General features: G+C 54.7%; 2 protein-coding genes and 1 long non-coding RNA gene across 5 annotated transcripts; 2 read left to right on the top strand and 1 right to left on the bottom strand.

The window, feature by feature from the left end:
* Nucleotides 1-725: 725 nt before the first annotated feature.
* On the top strand, nt 726-11,166 carry BAK1 (BCL2 antagonist/killer 1). The gene is made up of 6 exons (XM_050985242.1): nt 726-890; nt 3,858-3,963; nt 6,115-6,250; nt 6,320-6,463; nt 8,161-8,341; nt 9,111-11,166. Exons 2-6 carry the CDS (start codon nt 3,888-3,890, stop codon nt 9,213-9,215), a joined length of 642 nt encoding a protein of 213 aa, XP_050841199.1. The 5' UTR covers nt 726-890; nt 3,858-3,887; the 3' UTR covers nt 9,216-11,166.
* On the bottom strand, nt 10,877-16,153 carry LOC127060807 (uncharacterized). The gene is made up of 3 exons (XR_007780137.1): nt 12,825-16,153; nt 11,168-11,376; nt 10,877-11,025 (listed from the first exon to the last, which is right to left on the bottom strand). It is a non-coding gene; the product is annotated as an uncharacterized LOC127060807 (long non-coding RNA).
* Nucleotides 16,154-16,271: 118 nt separating this feature from the next.
* TSPO2 (translocator protein 2) lies at nt 16,272-22,094 on the top strand. 3 transcript variants are annotated; one of them, XM_050985238.1, is made up of 4 exons: nt 16,272-16,428; nt 17,617-17,825; nt 18,471-18,609; nt 21,418-22,094. In XM_050985238.1, the coding sequence occupies exons 2-4, from the start codon at nt 17,653-17,655 to the stop codon at nt 21,613-21,615; spliced, it is 510 nt and encodes a 169-aa protein (XP_050841195.1). In that variant the 5' UTR covers nt 16,272-16,428; nt 17,617-17,652; the 3' UTR covers nt 21,616-22,094. The 3 variants fall into 3 exon arrangements, with proteins under 3 accessions (XP_050841195.1, XP_050841198.1, XP_050841197.1); XM_050985241.1 differs by lacking the exon at nt 21,418-22,094 and adding an exon at nt 19,785-20,817 and having other exon boundaries at nt 16,275-16,428; XM_050985240.1 differs by having other exon boundaries at nt 16,303-16,428; nt 17,622-17,825.
* The last annotated feature ends 56 nt before the right edge of the window (nt 22,095-22,150 follow it).

The following is a 22,150-nucleotide window of genomic DNA, read 5'->3' as shown; positions in this document are numbered from 1 at the left end:
CCCTCGGAGCGCTCCTGCCCGCCGGGCGATGCGATAATCGGCACTCAGGCTCTGCCCAGCCCCAAAGCTCCGCTGCTTATCTGGCATTTACCAGTCCCAGCAGCGGCCCTGGCAGCGGCCCAAGGAGCGAGGAGAGGAAAAGCAGCTGGGGCAGATTGCTGAACCCTCCAGGGCTGAATCTCTCTCGAGCTGCTGGGATTTCCCCAAAATCTCCGCGGATTTCGAATTCCCTGAGGCGCTTGGCGGGAGCCACCTCTGCCACCGGGGACTTTGTGTATTTCTGCTGGATCGATACAAGTTCCCTCCCAGGAAAAACAAACTCTCAAATCGTTACTTTAACCGGCATCTCAGCCGGGGAACCTGGCCGAGGGCGAATTTAAGGTGCAGCCGTAAGGAAAAGCTCCTGGAGAAGCCAGGGAGGAGCCGAGGATGTCCGGGAGAGCCCGGCAAGGCGGGTGCGGGGGTGGCAGGGGCTGTGCGGTACCAACCCCACACCCCGCACCCCCCGAGCCGCGCAGAGACCGCCAGATGCTTCAGCTTCCCCCGAGCCCCCCGAGGAGCCCCCAAAACCCCCCAAAAAAGCCGCCGGCGCTCGGCGCTGCCCCGCGCCGGGGTTGGTGCCTCTAGAGGGAGCTGAATAAATCTGAATAAAGCGCGGCTCCGTGCCCGCCTCTATCTATGGTCAGTGGGGCTGGGTTTCTACTTGATTTTTTTTTTTTTTTCCTCTTCTTCTTTTCCCTCCTCCTCCTCCTCGGTCCCGCGCGCTTCCTTTGCCGCGCCGCGCTCCGGGCAGGAGGCAGGAAGGGAGCGGCCGGAGGGATGGAGCGGATCCCGGCAGGGATGCCGTAGCTCCCGGGATATCCCGACCCGCTGCCCCCCGCCGGGACGCGGTGAGTGGCGTTTCTCCCCCGTTTCCCCCTCCCCAGAGTCCCCTGGGATGGGTTATCCCCGTTCTCCGGGCCCGGCCGGGATGGGCACGGATGGACCGGCAGTGCGGGGTGCGGGGTGCGGGAGGGGTGACAGCGACAAAGTTTGCAGTGGGTGTGATAAACCCCCGGGCCGGGGCTGGAGGTCCCGCTCCGGGCGGGTCGCTGCCCCAAAGAGGGAATTTAGCTGCCTCAAAAAGGGAATTTTCCCTCGTTTAATTGAATTTTCTCCAGCCGGGTGGTGACAGTGCCCGCGGCGTCCGTCGCGCAGGGCCCGAGGGGCTCAGGGCGGGGGACATCGGTGGGCAGAGCTGTCCCCGCTGGGGAACGGGTGACACCCGAGCCGCCACGCCCGGGCCGTGACCGTGGCTGTGCTGGCCCCGCCGGGGACCCCCGGGCACGGCTTGGGGGCGACCTTGGCTGGGTGGACGCTGGGGGTCGTGTGCCCACCCTGGGGTCGTGCTGGGTGGGCAGCCCCCGAACTGGGCAACCCCCAAACTGTGCAACCACCGAACTGGGCAACCACCGAACTGGGCAACCCGCAAACTGGGCAAATGGCCCCAAACTGGGCAAATGTTGCTGCCCTGGGGCAGGGGCAGGGGCAGGAATGGGGTCAAGAATCCTGCGGGATCTCTGGCCTGGAGGGATCAGGGCCAAAGACTCGTGCCGGGGGATGCTCCATGAATTTCCTGGCATTCATAACACCTGAGGGGGTGATTCCAGAGCCCCGTGGCTGGGGTCGGGTATGGGGATTGCGGTTCTTTTAACCCACTGCAGCCTCCTGCAGGACCCTCGTAGTGTGGATGAGACCCTGCAGCTCCCCTGACACCCTCCCTTGAGCCCTGACTCAGATCTTGGAGGGATTTTATTTCCTGCAGCCCCAGGCTGTCCCTGGGTGTTTGGGTGTCATCTCCTCGTTCACACCCTTGTTCCTGTAACAAAGGGGGAACAGGGAAGCAGGAGGAGCACGGGCAGCAGCTCTGGAATCTGGAGAGGGTTGTCTGGGGCACTCTGAGTCCAGCAGAGACGGGCAGTGCACTCTTTTGGGAGTCCACATGGGCATTTGGGGCTGGCAGAGGGTGGGTACAGCAGTGACAGGGCTGCAGTGTCCTGTGTGACAGAGGAAACAGCGCTGCCAGGCCCCAGAAAAGAAACTGAAAACAAAAGTTCCTGCAGGGCTTCAAAAATGAAATTCAAGTTGAACATCATGAGCCGCCTGCCTCTGTGCTGCACAGGCAGCCCGTGCTCCAGGAAGTCCTCGCTCCTCACTCACTCATTCCAGGCAGGAAAAGTCCCTGTCACCCCTGGGCACAGCTCCCTGTCCCACAGGCCGAGCTGGAAAAGCTCCAGAGGCTCCTGAGCTCTCTGCTGGGTGCACCCACACCCTGCCCAGCATCCTGTGCCTCCTGAGCAGCAGCACTGTGGGGTACAGGGGAGATTCCCACTGTTCCCACAGCTCCAAGGAGCTGCTCCCAGCTTGGGAACAGCTCTGAGTCCTCCCAGTGCAGGTGGGCTGGGCCATGGCCTGGCACGGCAGAGGGTGAAGCACAGGAGGCTCCTCAGTGGAGGAGGAGATGGACACCATCCCAGGGGATCTGCACCATCCCAGGGGATCTGCACCATCCCAGGGGATCTGCACCATCCCAAAGCATGGACACCATCCCAGGAGATGGACACCATCCAAGGGATTTGCACATCCCAGGGGATCTGCACGTCCCAGGACAAGGAATTTTGTGATTCTGAGAGCCAGGAGAGGCAGCTCTGCAGCTGGCCAGCAGCTGTCCCCAGGGATTTACCCCTGGTCCCAGCTGATGATCCTCACTGCCTTCTCAGCTCTTCCCTGGATGGGGATGTTTGAGTTTGGGGAGGAAGGGGGAAATCCTGTCCTCCCATCCTCAGAGTGTAGGAAAAACCAGCATTTCCATCCTGGTCACCAGGCTCAGGGCCTTATGCAGCTGTGCAGGACCTCGTGGATTTCCAAGCTTTGCACTTCCAGGCCCCATCCCACAGAAAATGGGCTGTACTTCCTGTCTCCCATTTCTTTTTCCTTCTGAACAATCTCCAGTGTGCTCATGAGCTTGAACCACGTTGTGCACTTCTCCCATACCCATGGGTGGTTATTTATCCCTACCCAGCACTTCTTCATTTTTGTCCAGGATGCAATTTAAATTTCAGGGTGTCAGGAATTGTGTTTCACCCCTGAGTTCAGGCTTGGTGCAGATCAGGCAAGTCCCCAGCTCAGCCCTGTGGAAGTGTGGGCTGGGAATATGCTCTGGAATGTCAGACAGCAGCAAGGAGCTGCCCTGATCCCATTAATCCTGACAGGAACTTTGTGGTCTCAAGGAGCTCTGATGAGCCCTGAACTGCAGGTTTACTTCAGGGCTTTGTGTTTAGTCCTCATTTAATTTTCTTATTTTCTGAGAGGGAAAATGTAAAGAACAAGGAGAGTTAGAGGAAATTGGAGTCCTGGAGGAAATCAGGGCCCATCTCATGAAGATGTCATGGCAGCTCAGTGTGGTCACAGCCAGGGAGCCTCAGAGGTGCTAGAATTTTTGTTCCAGCCTTTTATGAAGCTCTGTGGTCTGGGCTGAGGAGGAGCTGGTGCAGCCCACAGCTCTCCTGGAAGCAGGAAGGAAGTCCATCAGCACGTGTGGAAGGAAGTCCAATAGCATGTGTGGAAGGAAGTCCAATTAGCATGTATCTCTTTTTGTGACAAAAGTGACATCAGCAATGAGATCCTCGTGGAAGGGGAGCCCAGCACTGAGGTGGCAGTGGAGCCAGGGCACTCAGACCTCTGCTGTGGGTACAGAATGAGTGTGCTGCAGGGGAGGAGCCAGCCCTGGCAGAGATAAAAGCTGAAGGCTCTGATCCTCGGGCTGTGAGGGACCACAGGGCTCCTCCAGCCACTCACCATCTCCATCTCCCCTCCAGGTGAAGCTGCCATTCCCAAAGCTCTCTGCAATGGCCTCAGGGAATGAGGGGGACCCTCCACAGGCGCAGGGACGCCGGGGGAGCCACGGACGCAGGGTCAGCTCAGGTAAAGGGTTCTGGGGTGCTCAGGGGAGCACCCAGAGCTCCCCTCCTTTTCAACCCTTTGTTTTTTAATTCATTCCCCTGCTGTGCTCCTTTGGCAAGGTGGGATTTCCTGTCTCCAGGGCTTTTTGCAAGGCTGGGGTAACAGATCTGCTCTGTAAGGAGCTGGATTGAACTGGGAGGTGCTCAGTGCTTTTGGGACATGCTGGGGGCTCGGAGCATCCTGGGCTAGAGGGAGGTGTCCCTGGGTGGAACAGGGTGAGGTTTGAAGCTCTTTTCCATCCAAAATAACCAAGGATTGTGCTTGGCATTGGATGGTCAGGGTGGGCAACAAAGTGGGATTGGAGGCATGGAAAGAACAAAGTGCTGGGAGCTACCTGGTGTTGTGTATTTCCTTCCCTGAGCATGAGAGAGTGGGAGGTGTTTGGGGTTTGAATCACAGAGGAAAACACAGATCTCAGCCAGCCTGGGTGGCCTTGGGGTGACATCAGGTCCCGTGTGCCCTGGCAGGGCAGTGGTGACAAGCTGGGAGCAGGGCCACTGTCCCCATGTGAGCCCAGCCCAGCCCTGGTTAATGGGTGAAACTGGGAATGGGGCTGGCAGGAAAAACCCTCAGCTCCTCCCAGCAGGTGAAAGGTGGGACATGGTGACTCTGGTGCTGCTGGGCAGGAGAGGAGGGGAAATCACCTGGGCAGACACGGAGCAGTTCTTCCCTTCCAGAGATCCCTGAGCAGCTCCAAACCTCCCCTTGGCACCGCTGGCACTGGGAACCCACCTGGCAATCCCTGATCCAGATCCCTTGGGTGGGAGACATCCCAAGACAATCCCAGTGGGGGTAGCACCTGTGGGAAGGGGGCATGTGTCCTCCTGTCCTGGTGTTACTAAAAATAGCTCCAGGGATTTTTTTATTTAGTGCAGAGATTTCCTCCTGTGTGGTGTCTGGGTGAGTGTTTGCCCTCCTCTCCCTGAAACTCTGACTCAGTTGGTTTCATTTTCTGGCTCTCCCTGGAACGTCACCGACTCCAATTCCCAGAAAGTGAAGGAGAGGGGAAATCCGGAGATTTGTTTGCCACCAAACAAACCCCTGTCAGAAAACTGCCCCTGGAAAGTGACAGGAGCCGTCCTTTCCCTTCAGCTCTGCAGGTGTGGCCTGAGCACGGCAGGTCCAGCCAGGACAGGGAGGTGGGACCAGCTGGAAGAGCCTGTGAGGAGCATTTGGGTTGATTTGGGCTTGGGGATGGGGTGTGTGGGACAGCACTGCCAGCACAGCTGTGCCCTCACTTCCCAGCCCTGGGCAGGAAGATCTCAGGGTGGAATTACAGATTCTGGAGAGGGGCGTGGCCAGTCTGGATTTCTGGGATGGTGGGACAGGGTTTGGTGTTCCTGGTCCCTGTGGGGCCACTCACTGGGGCTGTGGGAGCCACTGTCCCTCTCCAGGTGCTTCTGGAGCAGCTGAAACCGAGCTCTGCTCCAGGACATCCCGTGGGGACTTTCCCTGGAGCCACGGAATGTGTGTGATGAGGGATCTGTCACCGTGGGGCTGAAATGCTCCCTGCTGCAGGGAGGCTGGTCCTGGCTGTGTCCCTGAGCAGTGTGGGGACAGGGACATGTGTGGGTCTGGAGATGGTTCTGTGGGTGCAGGGACACCTGTGTGGGTCTGGATAGGGTTGTGTGGGGACAGGGACATATGTGTGGGTCTGGAGAAGGTTGTATGGAGACAAGAACAAATGTGTGGGTCTGGAGAGGATTCTGTGGTGGCATGTGTGGGTCTGGAGAAGGTTCTGTGGGTTTAGGGACACCTATGTGGGTCTGGAGATGGTTCTGTGGGCCTGGAGATGTTTATGTGGGGACAGGGACATGTATGGGTCTGGAGATGGTTCTGTGGTGACACGTGTGACTCTGGAGAAGGTTGTATGGAGCCAAGGACAAATGTGTGGGTCTGGGGATGGTTCTGTGGTGACATGTGTGGGTCTGGAGAAGGTTCTGAGGGTTTGGAGATGTTTATGTGGGCACAGGGACAAATGTGTGGGTCTGGGGATGGTTCTGTGGTGACATGCGTGGGTCTGGAGGAGGTTCAGTGGGAATGGCCTCTTCCAAACCTGAGAGTGGAGGGGATGAGGGCGTGGGCTGAGCGCTGTCCCTGCTGGCCCTGCAGAAGGCCGCGTGGCAGAGGAGGCTGAGGAGGTGTTCCGCAGCTACGCCTTCTACCGCTACCAGCAGGAGCGCCAGGAGCGCGGCGCGGAGCTGCCGCCCGACCCCGAGATCGAGCAAATCCAGCAGGACCTGGAGAGGTAAATCCCTGCTCCTCCCCCGGAGCCAGACGTGCTCCAAAGCCTGGCCTGATTCCCCTCTCCCCCCAGCACCAGGAGCCAGGTGGGGCAGCGCCTGGCCATCATCGGGGATGACATCTACAGGCGCTACGACGCCGAGTTCCGCACCATGCTGGAGAGCCTGCAGCCCACCCGCGAGAACGCCTACATGCACTTCACCAAAATTGCCTCCAGGTAAAGCCTCAGGGCTCCTGGTGTGGGCTGGGGGCTCTCCCTGGAGGAGAAGGGAAGGGGAGGTCAGGTGTGGTCAGTGCTGTTGGTTAAACCCACACTCTGTTGGTCTGAGCTTCACCCTCCAGCCTGGCTGAGCTCCCAGCGAGCTTCCCAGGGTGATCCCTCTGTCTTCTGCCTGTCTGCTCCTCCTCCTGTGCACTGCTCCTGTCATTGTCCCCTCCCAGGCCTCCCAGTCCTTGCCTGGGGTCCCTCAGGGGATGTCCCTGGGACACCCAGCCCATGCCTGTCCCAGCTTCTGCTGTCCCCTGCTCCAGGCTGGGACATCCCAGGGAACAACCCCACCCACAGGCTTTGGAGGTGGGATGGTCACAGAAATCAGGGAATCAAGGAATGGTTGGGTTGGAGGGACCTTGAAGACCATCTCAGTCCAACCCCTGCCATGGGCAGGATGCCACACACGAGATGAGGTGGCTCAGAGTTCCCACCCCACCTGGTCCTCATGGACACCTCGGTATGGGGGCTGCTCCACGGGCTGGCAGAACCTGCAGGTGACACCCAGAGTCTGCAGGTGACACCCAGAGCCTCCTGCAGGTGACATCCAGAGCCTCCTGCAGGTGACAGCCACCCAAAGCACAGTAACAGGTGAGAAGTGAGGGCACAGACCTGGAAAACTTCCTGCCAGACTTCCCAGGGAAGCTTGGATTGAGGAGGCACCAAGAGGTTCTGTCTGCAGAGAAATGTCCACCCGGTCTCTGGGCTCCTGTCACTCCTCCAAACACCTCTGGCTGTGACAGCCCTGTCCCTGTGCCCTCTGCTCAGTGTTTGTCTCTAATTCCTTCTTTTCTCCAGTGTTTAACTCCTTCCTTTCTGTCCTTTTCCTGCTCCCCTGTCCGGGCAGCCGCGCTGGCTGAGGCGGCAACGCACGCAGGTAAATTAACCCTGTCCCTGTCCTTGTCACACTCAGGTAAATTAACCCTGTCCCTGTCCTTGTCACACGCAGGTAAATTAAATTAACCCTGTCCCTGTCCTTGTCACACTCAGGTAAATTAACCCTTGTCACACTCAGGTAAATTTGCAAATTGCTGCAGAGCCGCATTTTTCCCAGGAATGTTTGGATTCCCACGGAAAATTCTGAGCGTGGCCTCGTTTCTGAGTCACTTCTCTCAACTCCCCTGAAAAGATTTTCTATAATGTCCAACCTCAGCTTTTCCTGGTACAATGTGGGGCTGTTTCCTCAGTCTTGAGGAAACACTGCTCAAGATCCCCTGGTGTAGGCAGCTGTTCCAAGGCTGGCCAACCCTTCCAGTAAAAAGATTTTCCCAAATATACAAGCTAAATGTTTCCTGGTACTACTTGGGGCTATTTCCTCAATCCTGATCATTTTGGTCAAGATCTCCAGCTTGGCCAACCCTTCCAGAGGAAAAAATTCCAATAATATCCAACCTCAGCTTTTCCTGGTACAATCTGGGGCTGTTTCCTCAGTCTTGAGGAAACACTGCTCAAGATCCCCTGGTGTAGGCAGCTGTTCCAAGGCTGGCCAACCCTTCCAGAGGAAAAAATTCCAATAATATCCAACCTCAGTTTTTCCTGCTACAATTTTGGGGCCATTTCCTCAATGCTGACCCCGCTGCTCACGCCAGCTCCGAGCTGGGAGCTCAGGGCAGGGATTTAAGGATCACCTGGGCTTTTTTTGGCAGCCTGTTTGAGAGTGGCACCAACTGGGGCCGGGTGATCGCCCTGCTGGCCTTCGGGTACCGCCTGGCCATGCACGTGTGGCAGCGCGGCGTCAGCGGCTTCCTGCGCCGCATCGCGCGCTACGTGGCGGACTTCATGCTGCAGCACCACATCGCCCGCTGGATCGCCCAGCAGGGAGGATGGGTGAGCACCTCGGGGCACCTCGGGGCAGGTTTGGGGCAGGTTTGGGGGCAGGGAGCTTGTTTGGGGGCAGGCAGCGAGGTTTGGGGGCAGGGGGCGGGTTTGGGGGGAAGCAGCAAGGTTTGAGGGAAGGCAGCAGGGTTTGGGGGCAGTTCTGGGGGCAGGTTTGGCAGCTCTGGCGCAGTTCTGGGGCAGGGGGCAGTTCTGGGGTCAGGCAGCAGGGTTTGGGGGCAGTTCTGGGGGCAGGTTTGGCACCTCTGGGGCAGTTCTGGGGCAGGGGCTGTTTGGGGTCAGGCAGCAGGGTTTGGGGGCAGTTCTGGGGAGGCTGGGCAGGGCGTTTGGGCAGCCAGGTTGGGGGCAGTCGGGGCAGGTTGCATGGGCAGTTTGTGGCAGGCAGTTTGGCAGTAGGCAGCAAGGTTTGGGGGCACGGGGCAGCTTTGGGGGCAAGCAGCAGGGTTTGGGGTCAGCTTTGGGGGCAGTCTTGGGGCAGCTTTGGGGGCAGGGGGTGTGTTTGGGGGCAGACAGCAGGGTTTGGGGGCAGGGGCCAGCTTTGGGGAGAGGGTTTGGGGTTAGGGGGGCCAGGGCAGTGGGGGAATCAGGGACTGGGGGTCAGAGGGTCAGGGTTTGGGGCAGGGGGGTTATAGTTTGGGGGTCAGGAGGGCAGGTTTGGGGACAGGGTAGCTGGGGGAGTCAGGGTTTGGGGGACAGGGGCTCAGATTTGGGGGTCAAGGACACTGCCAGAACTGACCCCACCGTGTCCCCTCCCTGGCAGGAGGCCGTGCAGAACCTGGACAATGTTTACGTGACCTACGTGCTGGTGGCAGCCGCGGTGGTGGTGCTGGGGCACCTGGTGCTGCGGCGCTTCTTCAGCCCCTGAGGGGAGCACCGACACCCCTGGCACAGGGGGGACCCCAGGAACCTCCAGGAGAGAGCGTGGCTTGGGGCTGGGACCCTCCTGCTGCAGGGGCTGGGGGCTCTGCACCCCCAGGAGAGGACTGGGGTGGGGTGGGGGGGGTTTGCTTTGTTGTGTTTGATGCCTCAAAATGGTGCTGAGGAGGGGACATCCCTGGGAGGGGACATCTCTGGGATGGGGCACTTCTGGGAGGGGACATCCCTGGTCCTACTGGCTGCTCTGGAGGAGCAGAGGGGTGTGACAATGCCCTGTTGGGTCCTGTGCCCCTGGGGCAGGAGCAGAGCCCCCTCCCCATCACTGACAGCTCCACCCTGGTGCCTGAGGGTGATCCCAGCCCTGGCTGCTCCACCTCCTGCTGCTCCTGAGCCCAGCACTTGAGCCTTTCCCAGCACTTGAGCCTTTCCCAGCACCTGAGCCTTTCCCAGCCTTTCCATGGACAATCCCAGCCCTTTTCCATGAGAACCCCCCTGGCTGGAGCTCTGCAGCTCCTGGGGCACAGCTGGGGAGCACCAGCAGCTCCCCCAGCACTAAAACCTGAGGGTGCCAGGACTGACAGTGGCCCTGTCCTCCTCCCGCCCCAGTTGGGCTCCCTGGCTCTTACTGGGAGCCACTGGAGCTCAGCCCATCCCTGGAGCAGGGACCAGGCTCCTCTGGGCAGGGATTTGTCCTGGTTCTGTTCCTGACCATGCCTGAGGGATTTTGGGGTGAGGAGGGGAGCCAGCTCCTCTCTCCCATCCCAAACCCTCCTGATTTCTGCAGAGCAGGGAATTCAAGCTGGGTGTTCCCTGTCCTGCCCGAGCTGCAGATGAAGGATCCCTCCCTGTCCTCCCCTTGCAGCTGCCCAGGCTGAGCAGGACCAGCCTGGATTTTTTAACTCTCCCATTTCTCCTCTCCCTGCCTCTTTTTTAACAGAATAACCAACTTTTTTTCAGCCTGCATTCATACCTGAGCTTGGCATTTTTCTCCTGGCTGTTCCTGCAGGATCCCTTTTCCCTGATGGGAATGCTCTGGGCTGTGCTCAAGTGAAAAGCATTAAAATATTCCCTGTATTATTCCCACTCCTGCTCGGTTGTGCAGGGCTGCACAGCTTGGCCATGCTCAGGTTTTGTGGCCCCAACTCAGATTTTTGTGGCCCCCCCTGGCTGCTTTGTCCCTTGCAGGTCCATTTCTCCACACGAAATTCCCATTCCCATCGTGCCACCTCTTCTCCCAGCTTGGGAGAAGTTTAATCTCGAGTTTTACCTCGAGTTTAAAGCCATTTCTCTGCTGTGAACCAGTTTAACCAGTACAATCGGTGCTTCCCCTCCTGCCCAGCTCCTTTTTGGGTGCAAACACCACCAGATGGAGCCTTTTGGCCACCATGGGGACGAGCCACCAGCCGTTATTTCCCTTTTTTCTCCTAATCAGCCCCTTCATTGACAAATCATTGTCGGTTCTCTGCTTGGGTTTTGTCCAGCAGCACTTGGAAAAAATAAAAATCAGCTTTAATTTGGTACTTGAGGCACACTCCTGGAAGTCCAGCGGATCAGGGAGAGCTTCTGCTGCTCATTTCATTCCCATTTCCCAGCTAAAGGCTCCCCTTGCAGCTGTGAGGCCATAAAGGATATTTTTGATGGGAAAGGGCTGAGCCTTGGTGAAGGCCAGGACAGAGGGGAGAACTTTTCCATGGGTGCTGTACAAAGGAAAAATTCCATTTTCTCCGTTTTTCTCAGGGGATTTGCAGAGGGAGGAGCCTCTCTTTGCACTGTGTGGGACACACTGGGGTGGCTTGGACCTGCAAAAAAAAAAAAAAAAAACAAACGAAAAAACCAAACCAAAAACATCTTTTTACAAAGAACCTGTTTTTAAATGACGTAATATATAAAAAAATATCTATCTATGTCAAAATAAAAATGGTACACTGAGTGCAAACTCACCTGGCTGTGTGCAGGGTTTGCTTCCAGAAGCTTCCAGGAGTTTTGCTCCTCACTCCACGAGCTCTCCAACCTCAGCTGCCTCCTGAATTTTGGGATCCCTTGGGATTTTGGGTCTCCTTTGGCTTTTTTTTTCAGAGAAATCTGCTGCTGCTGCAGCTTCTTGTGCCATCCCTGAGCTGCAGAGTCTCCCTGGAGAGGGAGAGGGGGAACTGTGGGGATGGAAAAGGGGAAATTGGGGTGGAAGAGGGGAGAATTTGGGGATGAAGAAGGGAGAATGTGAGGATGGAAGAGGGAAGGATGTGAGGATGGAGAGGGAGATATTTTTGTGATGGAGAGGGGAAGTTTTGGGGATGGAAGATGGGAGATTTTGGGGATGACCCAGCAGCTGCTCCACCTGCCCAGGTGTCCCTGGGCTGGGGTTTTGGGATGCCAGGAGGGTGGAAGAGAATTCCTGCCAGGATTAATCCCTGGGAATGTGCTGGGAGCGGAGCAGAGAGGGAAGTTTGGGATCAAAACTGCTGCAGGAGGAGCAGGGGGTTCAGGATTTCCACAGCACCCTCCAGGAGCAGATTAAAGATTGGAATCCAAAGGAAGATTTCCCCCCTCCCCAGCCCCTGGGGGTTATAAATAACCAATAACTGCCCCAGCTCTGCCTCTCTGGGGTCTCCAGAGGATTCCCAGAGCCTGGAGCTGCCTCTGGGAGAGCACAGGGTGAACCCCAAGGGAGGAGAAATGACCCCAATTAAAGAGGCAGCTGCTCCCCTAATCCACTTTGTGCCCTGCCCCAAACCCAGATCCTGCTCCTAATTAAATCACCATAAAAATAATTAAGGGCACCCTGTCACTGCAGGGTTTGCCTTTGGCCATTCAGAGTTGGGACTGACCCCAAAGAGAGGCCAGGATCTGGTGCCAAGGTAGGTCTGGAGCTGGGATTTGGGTCAAGAGTCTCCAAAACTGGGTCACACCCCAAAAACTCCGAGTTTTGTGGGAATAAAAGTTTTTAAAACCCCCAAAAAACTGATTTTTGTGACAATAAAGGTTTTTCAAACCCCAACCCCCCCCCAGTTTTGTGGTAATAAAACTCTTTCAAACCCTGAAATCCCCCAGGTTTTGTGGGAATAAAGATTTCCCTACTCCAAACCCCCAAGCTTTGTGGGAATAAAAGTTTTCCTGGGTAATCCCCAGGGCACAAAGTGAAAAAGTGAAAGGGAGTGGGCAGGAGCTGGGAGAACACTCCTGTGTTTCATCATTTCCCTTTTCTGTGCATTTTGTGTATTTTTAAAATAAGCTATGCTGACTGAAGAAGGCCATGGAATAGAGATGACATTGTCGAGGAGGAGATTGAACTAAAAATAAGTTTTAATAAGTTTTAAAAGCCCCTTCCCATCCTGGGAACGTGTCAGAAATGGATTTGTAAAGAATTCTTAAAATCTGACAGAAAGCTTACACAGTCTTGAATATCTTCATACAAGATATTTTTGTGCATTTGGTATATTTTTGTGTATTTGGTATATTTTTGTGTATTTGGTATATTTTTCAGCATTTGGTATGTTTTTGAAATAAGGTGTGCTGGCTGAAGAAGGCCGTGGAACAGAGATGACATTGCTGACAGACTGATTGAACTATAAATAAGTTTTTAATCAGCTTTAAAAGATACCTTTGCAAAAAGACGGGATATTTTAGAGAATGAGAACTGTGAAAGATGCGCTGCAGCAGGACCAGGTGGGGTGGAAATGCCGGCGGTTGCAGTTGGAATTAAAGCGCTGTGCAGTGAAATTACAGCCGGGAGCCGGGGCTGGAATTCGCTCCTGCGGCCGCAGAGCGGCTCCTGCGGGCAGATAAGGGCGAGCTCCAGCCCAGCCTTATCTCGGGAGGCGGCTCCTGCCAGCCCCTTGCAGCTCCTGCCAGCCCCTTTCTGTCCCCTCCAGTCCCTTTCTGTCCCCTCTGTCCTCTCCAGTCCTTTCCAGCCCCATTCTGCCCCTGAAGCCCCTTCCAGCCTCTCCCAGCCAGCTCCAAACCCTTTCCATCCTCCTTTTCCATCCTCCTTTTCCATCCTCCTTTTCCATCCTCCTTTTCCATCTCCCCCTTTCCATCTGCCCTCTCCCTCCCTTTATTGCTGCTGTCAGGAAAATTAACCCACAAACACCAGAGGTCTATATCCAAAAAGGAGACAGAGGAGTCCTTTTATTCATTCCAATCAAGGGAGAGGCCATGGGGCATTTCCTGGGATCTCTTGGATTTTTGGAGGACTCAGCCTCCTTTTTATCCCAATTTCCCACATTTCCCTTCTCTCTCTCCCCATTTCTGAGGTACCTGAGAGGTTCAGACTCCCCAGAACACCTGATCCCAAAGATCCCCCTCTAATGTACAACCCTCCCTTTTCATTTTTAATTCTTATGGAATTTAGGGGTTCCCCCTCCATTGTTTCTTCCATCTCTCAATGTCCAGTTTCATTTCTCAGCAAACCCAAAGTTTATTTGTAAAATCAAACATCTTTTCCCATTCATCACTCAGTGGAATCCTCCCCATTGTTTCTTTATCTCCCAGTGCTGGTTTTATCTCCCAGCAGCCCCACAGCTCCTTTGGAAAGACAAATCCCCCATTCCTCTCCCCGCTGTAAATCAGGGAAGCTCCACCAACTTCCAGGAGCTCTGCAGATTTATGCCAGGAGCTGACCTGGCATCTTTATTTCCAAATCTAGGGCGGATTGAAATATGCTGCTTTTCAATAATATATTCAGGTTAACGGGGCCTTTCTATTGGAGCAATTAATCGTGCACGGAGCGAGCCCCGCGGGCAGGGCAGGACGTGCGGGGGTTGCTAAGGAGAGGAAAACAAACAGCGTTGTGTAACCCTGCCCTGCCTGTCCCGAGGGCTGCGGGGATGCTGCACAGCCAGGCTCCCAAATCCCCGCGGCCCCAGCCCTGCGGTGGACGCGGTGCCACTGCAGAGCAGCCTCAGCTCGGCCTGGGTCACTGACAAATCAACCAAAGCTGGAATATTGAGGTGTAAATCCATGGGAAGAGGAGAAAAGCAGGGCTGTGCTGGAGGAAACCATCCCCACATCCCCAAACTCCTCATCTCCAGCCCCAAAATCTCCCATCTCCAACCCCAAAATCTCCCATCTTCCATCCCCAAAATCTCCCATCTCCATCCCACAAATTCCCCATCTCCAACCCCAAAATCTCCCATCCCCATCCCACAAATTCCCCATCTCCATCCCCACAAATCTCTCCCTCTCCATCCCCACAAATCCCCCTTTTCCTGGGCATTCCCAGGGCTGTTCCCTGCTCCAGCACATGCCCTGGGCAGGAGGGGGATTGAGAGCACAAAACACATCCCTTGGGGTGGCTGGGCATGGATTTGTGTCACTCTGGCTCCAGCACTGATGGTGCCACCAAAGGCTCTTCCCAAACCTGATCCTGCTCTTTCCTAGCCCTGGGGTGGACACAGTTCCACTGCAGAGCAGCCTCAGCTCAGCCTGGGTCACTGACAAATCACCCAAAGCTGGAATATCGAGGAGAAAATCCATGGGGAGAGGGGAAAGGCAGGAAAAAACCTTCCCAGGGCATTCCCAGGGCAGGAAAAAAACTGTCCAGGGCATTCTCGAGGTGTAAATCCGTGGGAAGAGGGGAAAGGCAGGGCTGTGCTGGAGGAAACCTTTCCAGGGCATTCCCAGGGCTGCTCCATCCTCCAGAACGTGCCCAGGGCAGGAGGAACTTTTAGGCCTGGAACTGCCCCTGTTACTTTTTCCCTCCTCCCATTTTCTGTTCCCCCACCACCAGCAGCATTCCCAGCTGGGAATGCTGGGAATTCACATTCACAGATCCTTGGGATTTGACCCTCAGCTCCTCCATCTTCCAGCACATTCAATTCCAAACCAGCCTGGGCACACTCCTGCCAAACCTGTGGGATTGGGCTCGTGCCCAGGGGGACAAAAATCTCTGGCTGAAAATTGTCAAATTTTGTGCTTTTTGCCAGAGCTGGTGGAGGCAGCAGGGGCTGACTGGGATGGAAACCATTCAGGATCTTTTGGGAGCTGCATGGTTCCATGACACAAATTTCCAGTCACAAATAGCAACAGGCTCTGGGAGGAGATGCAGGAGGCTGGGGTGTGATTAACGAGCTCTGCATCTGTCACTGGAACTGGGAATTCCACTGGGCCAACCCATGGCAGGGCAGCACTCAGGCTGGCTGAAAATCTGGCTTTTTACAGCAGTTTTTTCCTCCCCTTTCTTTCTTTTCCCATGAAAAAAAATAATTTCCTTGGGAGCTGAGTGAAAGAGGAGATTTTCCTGATTTCTGTTGCAGCAGCAAAATCCCAGCGTGAGAGGAGCCAGCCCTGCTCCTGCCTCCATGAAATCCAGGTAATGACCCAGAACTGCTGGGAATTAGTGTTTCATTTTGCCAGCCCTGCCAGACAGCTCCCTAATGGAAATTGATTTCTGGCTTCTCCCTCTGCCATTTTACACACCCCTGGAACAGCTTCGTTTTACCTGCCAGATTCCAGCACCCCAAATTCCCAGTGATTGTCCTCAGATTCCACCATCCCAAACTCCCAGAGATTGTCCCCAAACTCCACCACCCAAAATTCCCAGTGACTGTCCCCAGGCTCCACCATCCCAAACTCCCAGAGATTGTCCTGGGGCTTCACCATCCCCAATTCCCAGCAATTGTCCCCAAACTCCACCACCCCAAATTCCCAGTGACTGTCTCCACTTTCCCAAATTCCTGGCACTTGTCCCCAAGTTCCATCCCACCCCGAATTCCCAGTGATAGTTCCTGGGTTCCACCATCCCAAACTCCTGGAGATTGTCCTGGGACTCCACCATCCCAAATTCCTGGCAATTGTCCCCAAGCTCCATGACCCCAAACTCCCAGTGCTTGTCCCCAGGTTCCACCATTCCAAACTCCAGGCAATTGTCCTGGGGCTCCAGCACCCCAAATTCTGGGCTCCACAATCCCAAATTCCCAGAGACTGTCCCTGGGCTCCACCATCCTAAATTCCCAGCAATTGTCCCCAAGCTCCAGCACCCCAAACTCCCAGTGCCTGTCCCTGGGTTCCAGCACCCCGAACTCCCAGTGCCTGTCCCAGCAGGAGCTCCCAGTTTAATCAGCCCCAGCCCCAGCTCTCCGCCCAGTTTGGGGCCGTTTGGGTAAAACCCGGCTGCAGCTGCGGCACTCGGGGATCACCGGTGGGGACAGCCCGTCCTGGATGTCCCAGCCCTTCCCTCGGCCAGGCACAGCGAGGCACTGACCCAGGTAAGGCTCAGGCAGCTGAGAAAAAACAGAAGAAGGTTTTCCAACCCTCCTTCCCCCTCTGCAGCCCCAAAGGAATTGGGGGAAATTCAGTGTTTCCCCACATTCCGTTCCTGCGGGGTGTGTGGGGAGCAGAAGGTGGCAGGGCTGGGTGACATCTAAAGCAGAGCTGGATTTGGGTCAGTTTCCAGCTGTTTGCTGCTTCTCTGGGTACTTTGAGAGTGCCATAAATTGTCAGGTGAAGGAATTGTTGGTTGAGGTGTTTGTCCCTTGGTGAGGTGGGAATTCGGCATTCCCAAGCGCGGGGTGGTGACAACAATCACAATTAGCTAATTAGCTGAGCGTGCAGCAGAGTGTTAATTGTGAGCTGCAATCCAAGCAGAGCCTGTGGAGGTCAGTCCCATCCCCTATTCCCCATTTCCCTGGCTCAGGGACTGCTCCTCCTGCATTCCTAAACCCCAAACCTTCCCAGGTGCATTTTGTGCCCGTGCTGACAGCTCAGAACTGCTCTGCTGGCAGCTCCTGCTGCCATTCCTGACGAATCTTAATGGGGGTTTCATTCCTGCCTGGATCCTGAGGGAAGGGGAATTTGGGGAGGAAGGAAGAGTGGCAGGTTTGGAGCTCTGCAGGGGAAGATGCATGCCAGACACTGAATTCTGGATGTGTCCTGGTCTTACCCTGCACTGTGTGGGAACTTTTTTATTATAAAAGAAAATTTCTCTTGGTTTTGTACAAAAGGAAGTTGGTGAACAAATCCAGAACCTCCCCCTGTGCAAAGGTGAGAGTTCTCTCTGCTGTGTGTTCCTGGAAGGATTTTTCTGTCACAGACTTCTTTTAAAATAGAAATTAAAATAGAAATTCATATTGAAAAATCATGGGGAAGTCTGGATGGAGTCTGGGTTTCCATCCTGAGGGCAGCAGAGAAGGGGGAGCAGCTCCAGGAGGCACCTGCCAGCCCCAGGAGCAGGGATGGGGACAGCCCTCACACCAGAATATGGCAGGGAGCTGTGAAAGAGTGGGAAAATCATGGGGGAAAACATCCCAGACAGGAATAATCCCCACTTCTGAGAGGGCTGAACACATTCAATCCTTTCCATCTGCCTTAGGGGCTGAAGTGGGACATGGAATTAAAGGATGGAAGTAGGGAAAAAGTCCTTTAAAAGTGGTGCTGTGATTTTGCTTTTAACTTAGAGCAGGAAAAGAGCAATCTCAAGCCCCTGAGGGAGGATGTGGGCTTACACCGTGGGCTTCACCGTCCTGCCCCACGTTGGAGGATTCCTTGGCTGGTTCCTGAACAGGAAGGAGATCCCAGAGTGGTACGAGAAGCTGAAAAAACCTTCCTGGTGCCCGTCCCGCAGAGTGTTCCCTGTGGCCTGGACCATGCTGTACACGGGCATGGGGTGAGTGTCCTGCTGTCCTGCTGGCCCTGGCACAGCCCTCAGCCCTGCCAGGCTCTGCCCCGTCCCTGCCAGGTGTGACCCAGCCAGGTGTGAGCCCATCCCAGCCAGGTGTGACCCAGCCAGGTGTGAGCCCATCCCAGCCAGGTGTGACCCCGTCCCAGCCAGGTGCGACCCAGCCACGCTGCTGACAGGGACACAGCCTGGGGGGATGCCACCACCAGCACTGGGCAGGGGTCAGGAGCCACTTTGGTGGGACAGGGGAGGTTTGGGAGGAGGGAGGGACAGGGAATTGTGGAATGGAATCATGGAATGCTCCCAGCTGCAAGGGGATCATCCAGTGCAGCTCCTGGCCCTGCACAGATACCCCAAAATCCCACCCTGGGCATCCCTGGAGCAGTGTCCAAACTCTCCTGGAGCAGCCTCGGGGCTGTGCCATTCCCTGGGGAGCCTGGGCAGTGCCAGCACCCTCTGAGGGAAGAACTTCTCCTGATCTCAGCCTGGCCCTGCCCAGAGCTGTTCCCTGTCCCTGCTCCCAGTGCCCGACCTGGACCCCGCTGTGCTGCCAGTCTCTGCTGGGGCAAACACAGCTGCAGGAGGGACTCTGTGCCCACCCAGGGTGGCACTAACGGGTGTCCCTCCTCACAGCTACGCCTCCTACCTGGTGTGGAACGACCTGGGGGGCTGCAGCAGCAAGGCCATCCTCCCTCTGGGGCTCTACGGGGCTCAGCTGGTGCTCAACTGGGCATGGCCACCCTTGTTCTTCGGTGCCCACAACCTGAACATGGTAAGGGGGCTTTGGGGTGCTTTGGGGTGCTTTGGGGCCGTGCTGAGGGGAGTGATGTGGGAATTTGGGGCTGCAGCCACTCCTGCCCACACACAAGGGTAAGAGGCTGGCCAGCCCCGCTGCGATAGCCGGGGTGGGGAGCGGGGCTGGGCACTGCCAGGGCTGCACCCCCCAGTTAAGGGTCGGGGCTGGGAGATAAAGCCCCTTGTGGGGTCACACCCTGAGTGACAACAGCACTGTCACATCCCTGCTGGGAGCAGCTCCCGGGGGTTTATCGGGCACAGCCAGGGCGGGGCTGGGCAGTGCCACACCCGGGCTGGGCCACCAGGCTCTGCTCAGGTGCCAAAGCCCGAGGGGGCACAGGCACAGCTGGGGATTGGTGTTTCTACCTGGATTTTGTCACTCTGGGGGTGAAAGGTGCAGCTGGAGGCTTTGTTCAGTAGCCACTGTCAGGAGCAGGTTGTGTCAGCAAAGGGGACACTGGCCACGAGCAGGGTGGGATTTCATAATGAGCAGAGATGAGCACATTAATTAATTACTTGTGGTGTCACACAAGTGTCACTGATGGGAGCCCAGAGACAATATTGGGGGTCAGGGTCTCTCCAGTGCCAGCTCCCACCCCTGTCCCACTTCCCCAGGTATTTTGGAGAGTTTGTTCAGTGGCCACAGCCATGAGCAGGTTGTGCCAGCAAAAGGGGCACTGGCCATGAGCAGGGTGCTCATCTGCGGGATGTGATAATGAGAAAAGCACGTTAATTAGTGTGGGCTCGTGGTGTGACACACTCAGGTGTGAGCAGAGCCCATCCTGGGGGTTGGGATCTCTCCAGTGCCAGCCCCCATCCTTGTCCCTCTTCCCCACCTGTACCTGGGTACTTTGGAGAGCTTGTTCAGTGGCCACCAGCACCAGCAGGTTGTGCCAGCAAAGGGGACACTGGCCACGAGCAGGGTGTTCATCTGTGGGATTCCATAATGAGCAGAGATGAGCACATTAATTACTCTTGGTGTCACACAGGTGTCACAGATCAGAGCCCAGGGACAATATTGGGGGTCGGGGTCTCTCCAGTGCCAGCCCCCACCCTGCCCCAGCTCCCCCCGGCTCCGTGCCATCCTGGCAGCCCAGGGCGGGGCCGTGCCGCCTTGCCCAGCCCGGGCTGAGCCCTCTCCCCCTGCCGCAGGCTGTGATCGATGTGCTGTGCCTGGACGGGCTGGCGCTGGGCACGCTGTGCTCCTGGTACCGCATCAACCGGCTGGCAGCGCTGCTGCTGCTGCCCTACCTGGGCTGGCTGGCCATGGCCACCTGCCTCACCATCCGCATCTGGAAGGACAACCCCCAGCAGAAGTCGGGCAAGAGCGACTAAAATCCCTTTTTGTGTTGTTAACTGGCCTGAGGTGAAGCGAATTTTCAGGGGAAAAAAAGTGTGTTCACTTCGTTCCCTGCTGAAGGGAGAGAGAAACGATGCATGTGACTTTATCTTGTTAGATGGCTAATTAATGACTTCATTTGGTATTATTGTTATTCTATATTACATTACATTCAAATTGAATCTGCTAAGCACTCAATTCTGGATACAAAACACCATCACTGTGGGGAAACAAACACCATCACTGGGTGAACGATCCCCATCCTGCATTCTACTTTTGCACAAAGTACAGCAAATGATGAGAATTGTTTTTCCTTTCTCTGAGGTTCAGAGGATGTGAAACCCCCCCAGAAATATTCTTGGGGAGAATTGTGCCTTGCTTTTCTCTGGGAAGAGAGGTGTTGCTGCAGAGGTGAACTGAGCTGTAACAATTTCAGGGTTCGTTTTGGGATTTGCCTCCTCCTCCTCCTCCTCCCAGCTCCACGGGGAAAGGTTTGCACTATTCCTTCCATTAATGGGGTTTTCTCCAGCTGATTTTTTAATGTGCATTTCTATTTTAATTTCTAAACCCACAGCAGAGAGAACTCTCACCTTTGCACAGGGGGAGGTTCTGGAGTTGTTCACAGACTTCCTTTTGTACAAAACCAAGGGAAATTTTCTTTTATATGAAAAATGATCCCACACAATGCAGGGTAAGACCAGGACACATCCAGAATTCAGGGTCTGTCCTGCACCTTCCCCTGCAGAGCTCCAAACCTGCCCCTCTTCCCTCCTCCCCAAATGGCACCAGGTCAAATTCCAGCAGTTATTACCTGGAATAATTCAGGCTGGGAACCCCTCCCCACCATCCCCCAGAGCAGAGCTTGGGCACACACCTGGCAAATCCCATCTCCTCTGCTGGGACCAAACCAAAATGGCCTTCACCTCTGCACACCCATTTTTTAAAGAACTTACTTGATTTGGTTTTAATTTTTTTAAATAAATGGATCTTTTTTTAAGAAATTACTTGATTTTTTTAAAGAAATTACTTGATTAAAAAATATAGATTACTTGGTTTTAAGAAGAACTTACTTTTTTAAAGAAATTACTTGATTTTTAAAAAGAAATTACTTGATTTTAAAAAAATTTATATTACTTGTTTTCTTAAAAGAAATTACTTGATTTTTTAAAGAAATGACTTGATTTTAAAATATATATTACTTGATTTTTAAGAAGAAATTACTCGATTTTTAGAGAAATTACTTGGGTTTTTTTTAAGAACTTGATTTTTTATTACTAGATTTTAAAGAAAATACTTGATTTTTTTTTATGACTTGATATTTTAAGAAAATACTTAATTTTTTTTATTACTTGATTTTTTAAAGAAAATATTCGATTATTAAAAAGAAATTTCTCCTTTTTTCTTTTTGCTCTTTCTGCTGTTGCTTCGTGTTCCTGTGTGCCCCAGTTTGTGCTTCAGCTCTTTATCTGCCAGCAGGGCTGGGTCTTGCTCTGCTGCTGGCTGGAGATTGGGCTCTGCCTCCTGTTTGGGAGCATCCCACCCCTTCCCCTGCCTGCAGTGAGCAGCCCCAGGAGGAAATTCCTCTCTCCCACCTCCACGTGCCATTCCTCAGCAGGACTGAAAAGCTCACAGCAGTGCCTTTGAAGAAAACTTCATTTTGTTCTTTTTCTTTTCAGTCAGATTGGTGAGCCTGCTCCCACTGCCTGTAATTAATTATATAATTAGCAAAAAGCAGAATCTCTCAGGTGCCTCATCCTGGAGCATTTCCTTGCCATTATTAATCAGGGAAGGTTAAAATCACAGGAATTCCAAAGGAATGGGATGGAACCAGGCACAAGGGGCTCATCCTTGTCTCCCCCTTTCCCTGGACAAGCTCTGCTGTCTCCAGACAGAATTCACATTTTTAAAAGCACTAAATGTAAAGAGAAGGGACACGTGGATCTTCTTCCTGGCACTGGCTGTAATCAGGGCTGTAATTAATTAATTGGGGCTGTAATGAATTAATTGGGGCTGTAATGGGGGGTGGGAGGGCTCAGCTGGGGCTGTAACATAAATTGGATTTGCTTTGAATAAAACAAGCTGTTGGTTCTTTGGAGAATAAAGAAATAAATAAATAAGTCTGAGTTCTTCTGGCCGGACTGGTTCGGGGTGAGGCTCCCAAAAGCTCCAGGGAAGGGAT

Source organism: Serinus canaria, chromosome 26 (assembly GCF_022539315.1).
Source record: "Serinus canaria isolate serCan28SL12 chromosome 26, serCan2020, whole genome shotgun sequence".
Lineage (NCBI taxonomy): Eukaryota > Metazoa > Chordata > Aves > Passeriformes > Fringillidae > Serinus > Serinus canaria.
Note: the sequence above shows the minus strand (reverse complement) of the source record. Positions and strands in the feature narration are given on the sequence as shown.

Excerpts from the sequence above, each read along its gene's own strand:
- BAK1 (XM_050985242.1), top strand. The coding sequence starts at position 3,888 with ATGGCCTCAGGGAATGAGGGGGACCCTCCACAGGCGCAGGGACGCCGG. Across the intron at positions 6,251-6,319 it reads ATCCAGCAGGACCTGGAGAG|CACCAGGAGCCAGGTGGGGC; the intron begins GTAAATCCCTGC and ends CTCTCCCCCCAG. Across the intron at positions 8,342-9,110 it reads TCGCCCAGCAGGGAGGATGG|GAGGCCGTGCAGAACCTGGA; the intron begins GTGAGCACCTCG and ends CCTCCCTGGCAG.
- TSPO2 (XM_050985238.1), top strand. The coding sequence starts at position 17,653 with ATGTGGGCTTACACCGTGGGCTTCACCGTCCTGCCCCACGTTGGAGGA. Across the intron at positions 17,826-18,470 it reads ATGCTGTACACGGGCATGGG|CTACGCCTCCTACCTGGTGT; the intron begins GTGAGTGTCCTG and ends CCCTCCTCACAG. Across the intron at positions 18,610-21,417 it reads GTGCCCACAACCTGAACATG|TTTGTGCTTCAGCTCTTTAT; the intron begins GTAAGGGGGCTT and ends TGTGTGCCCCAG.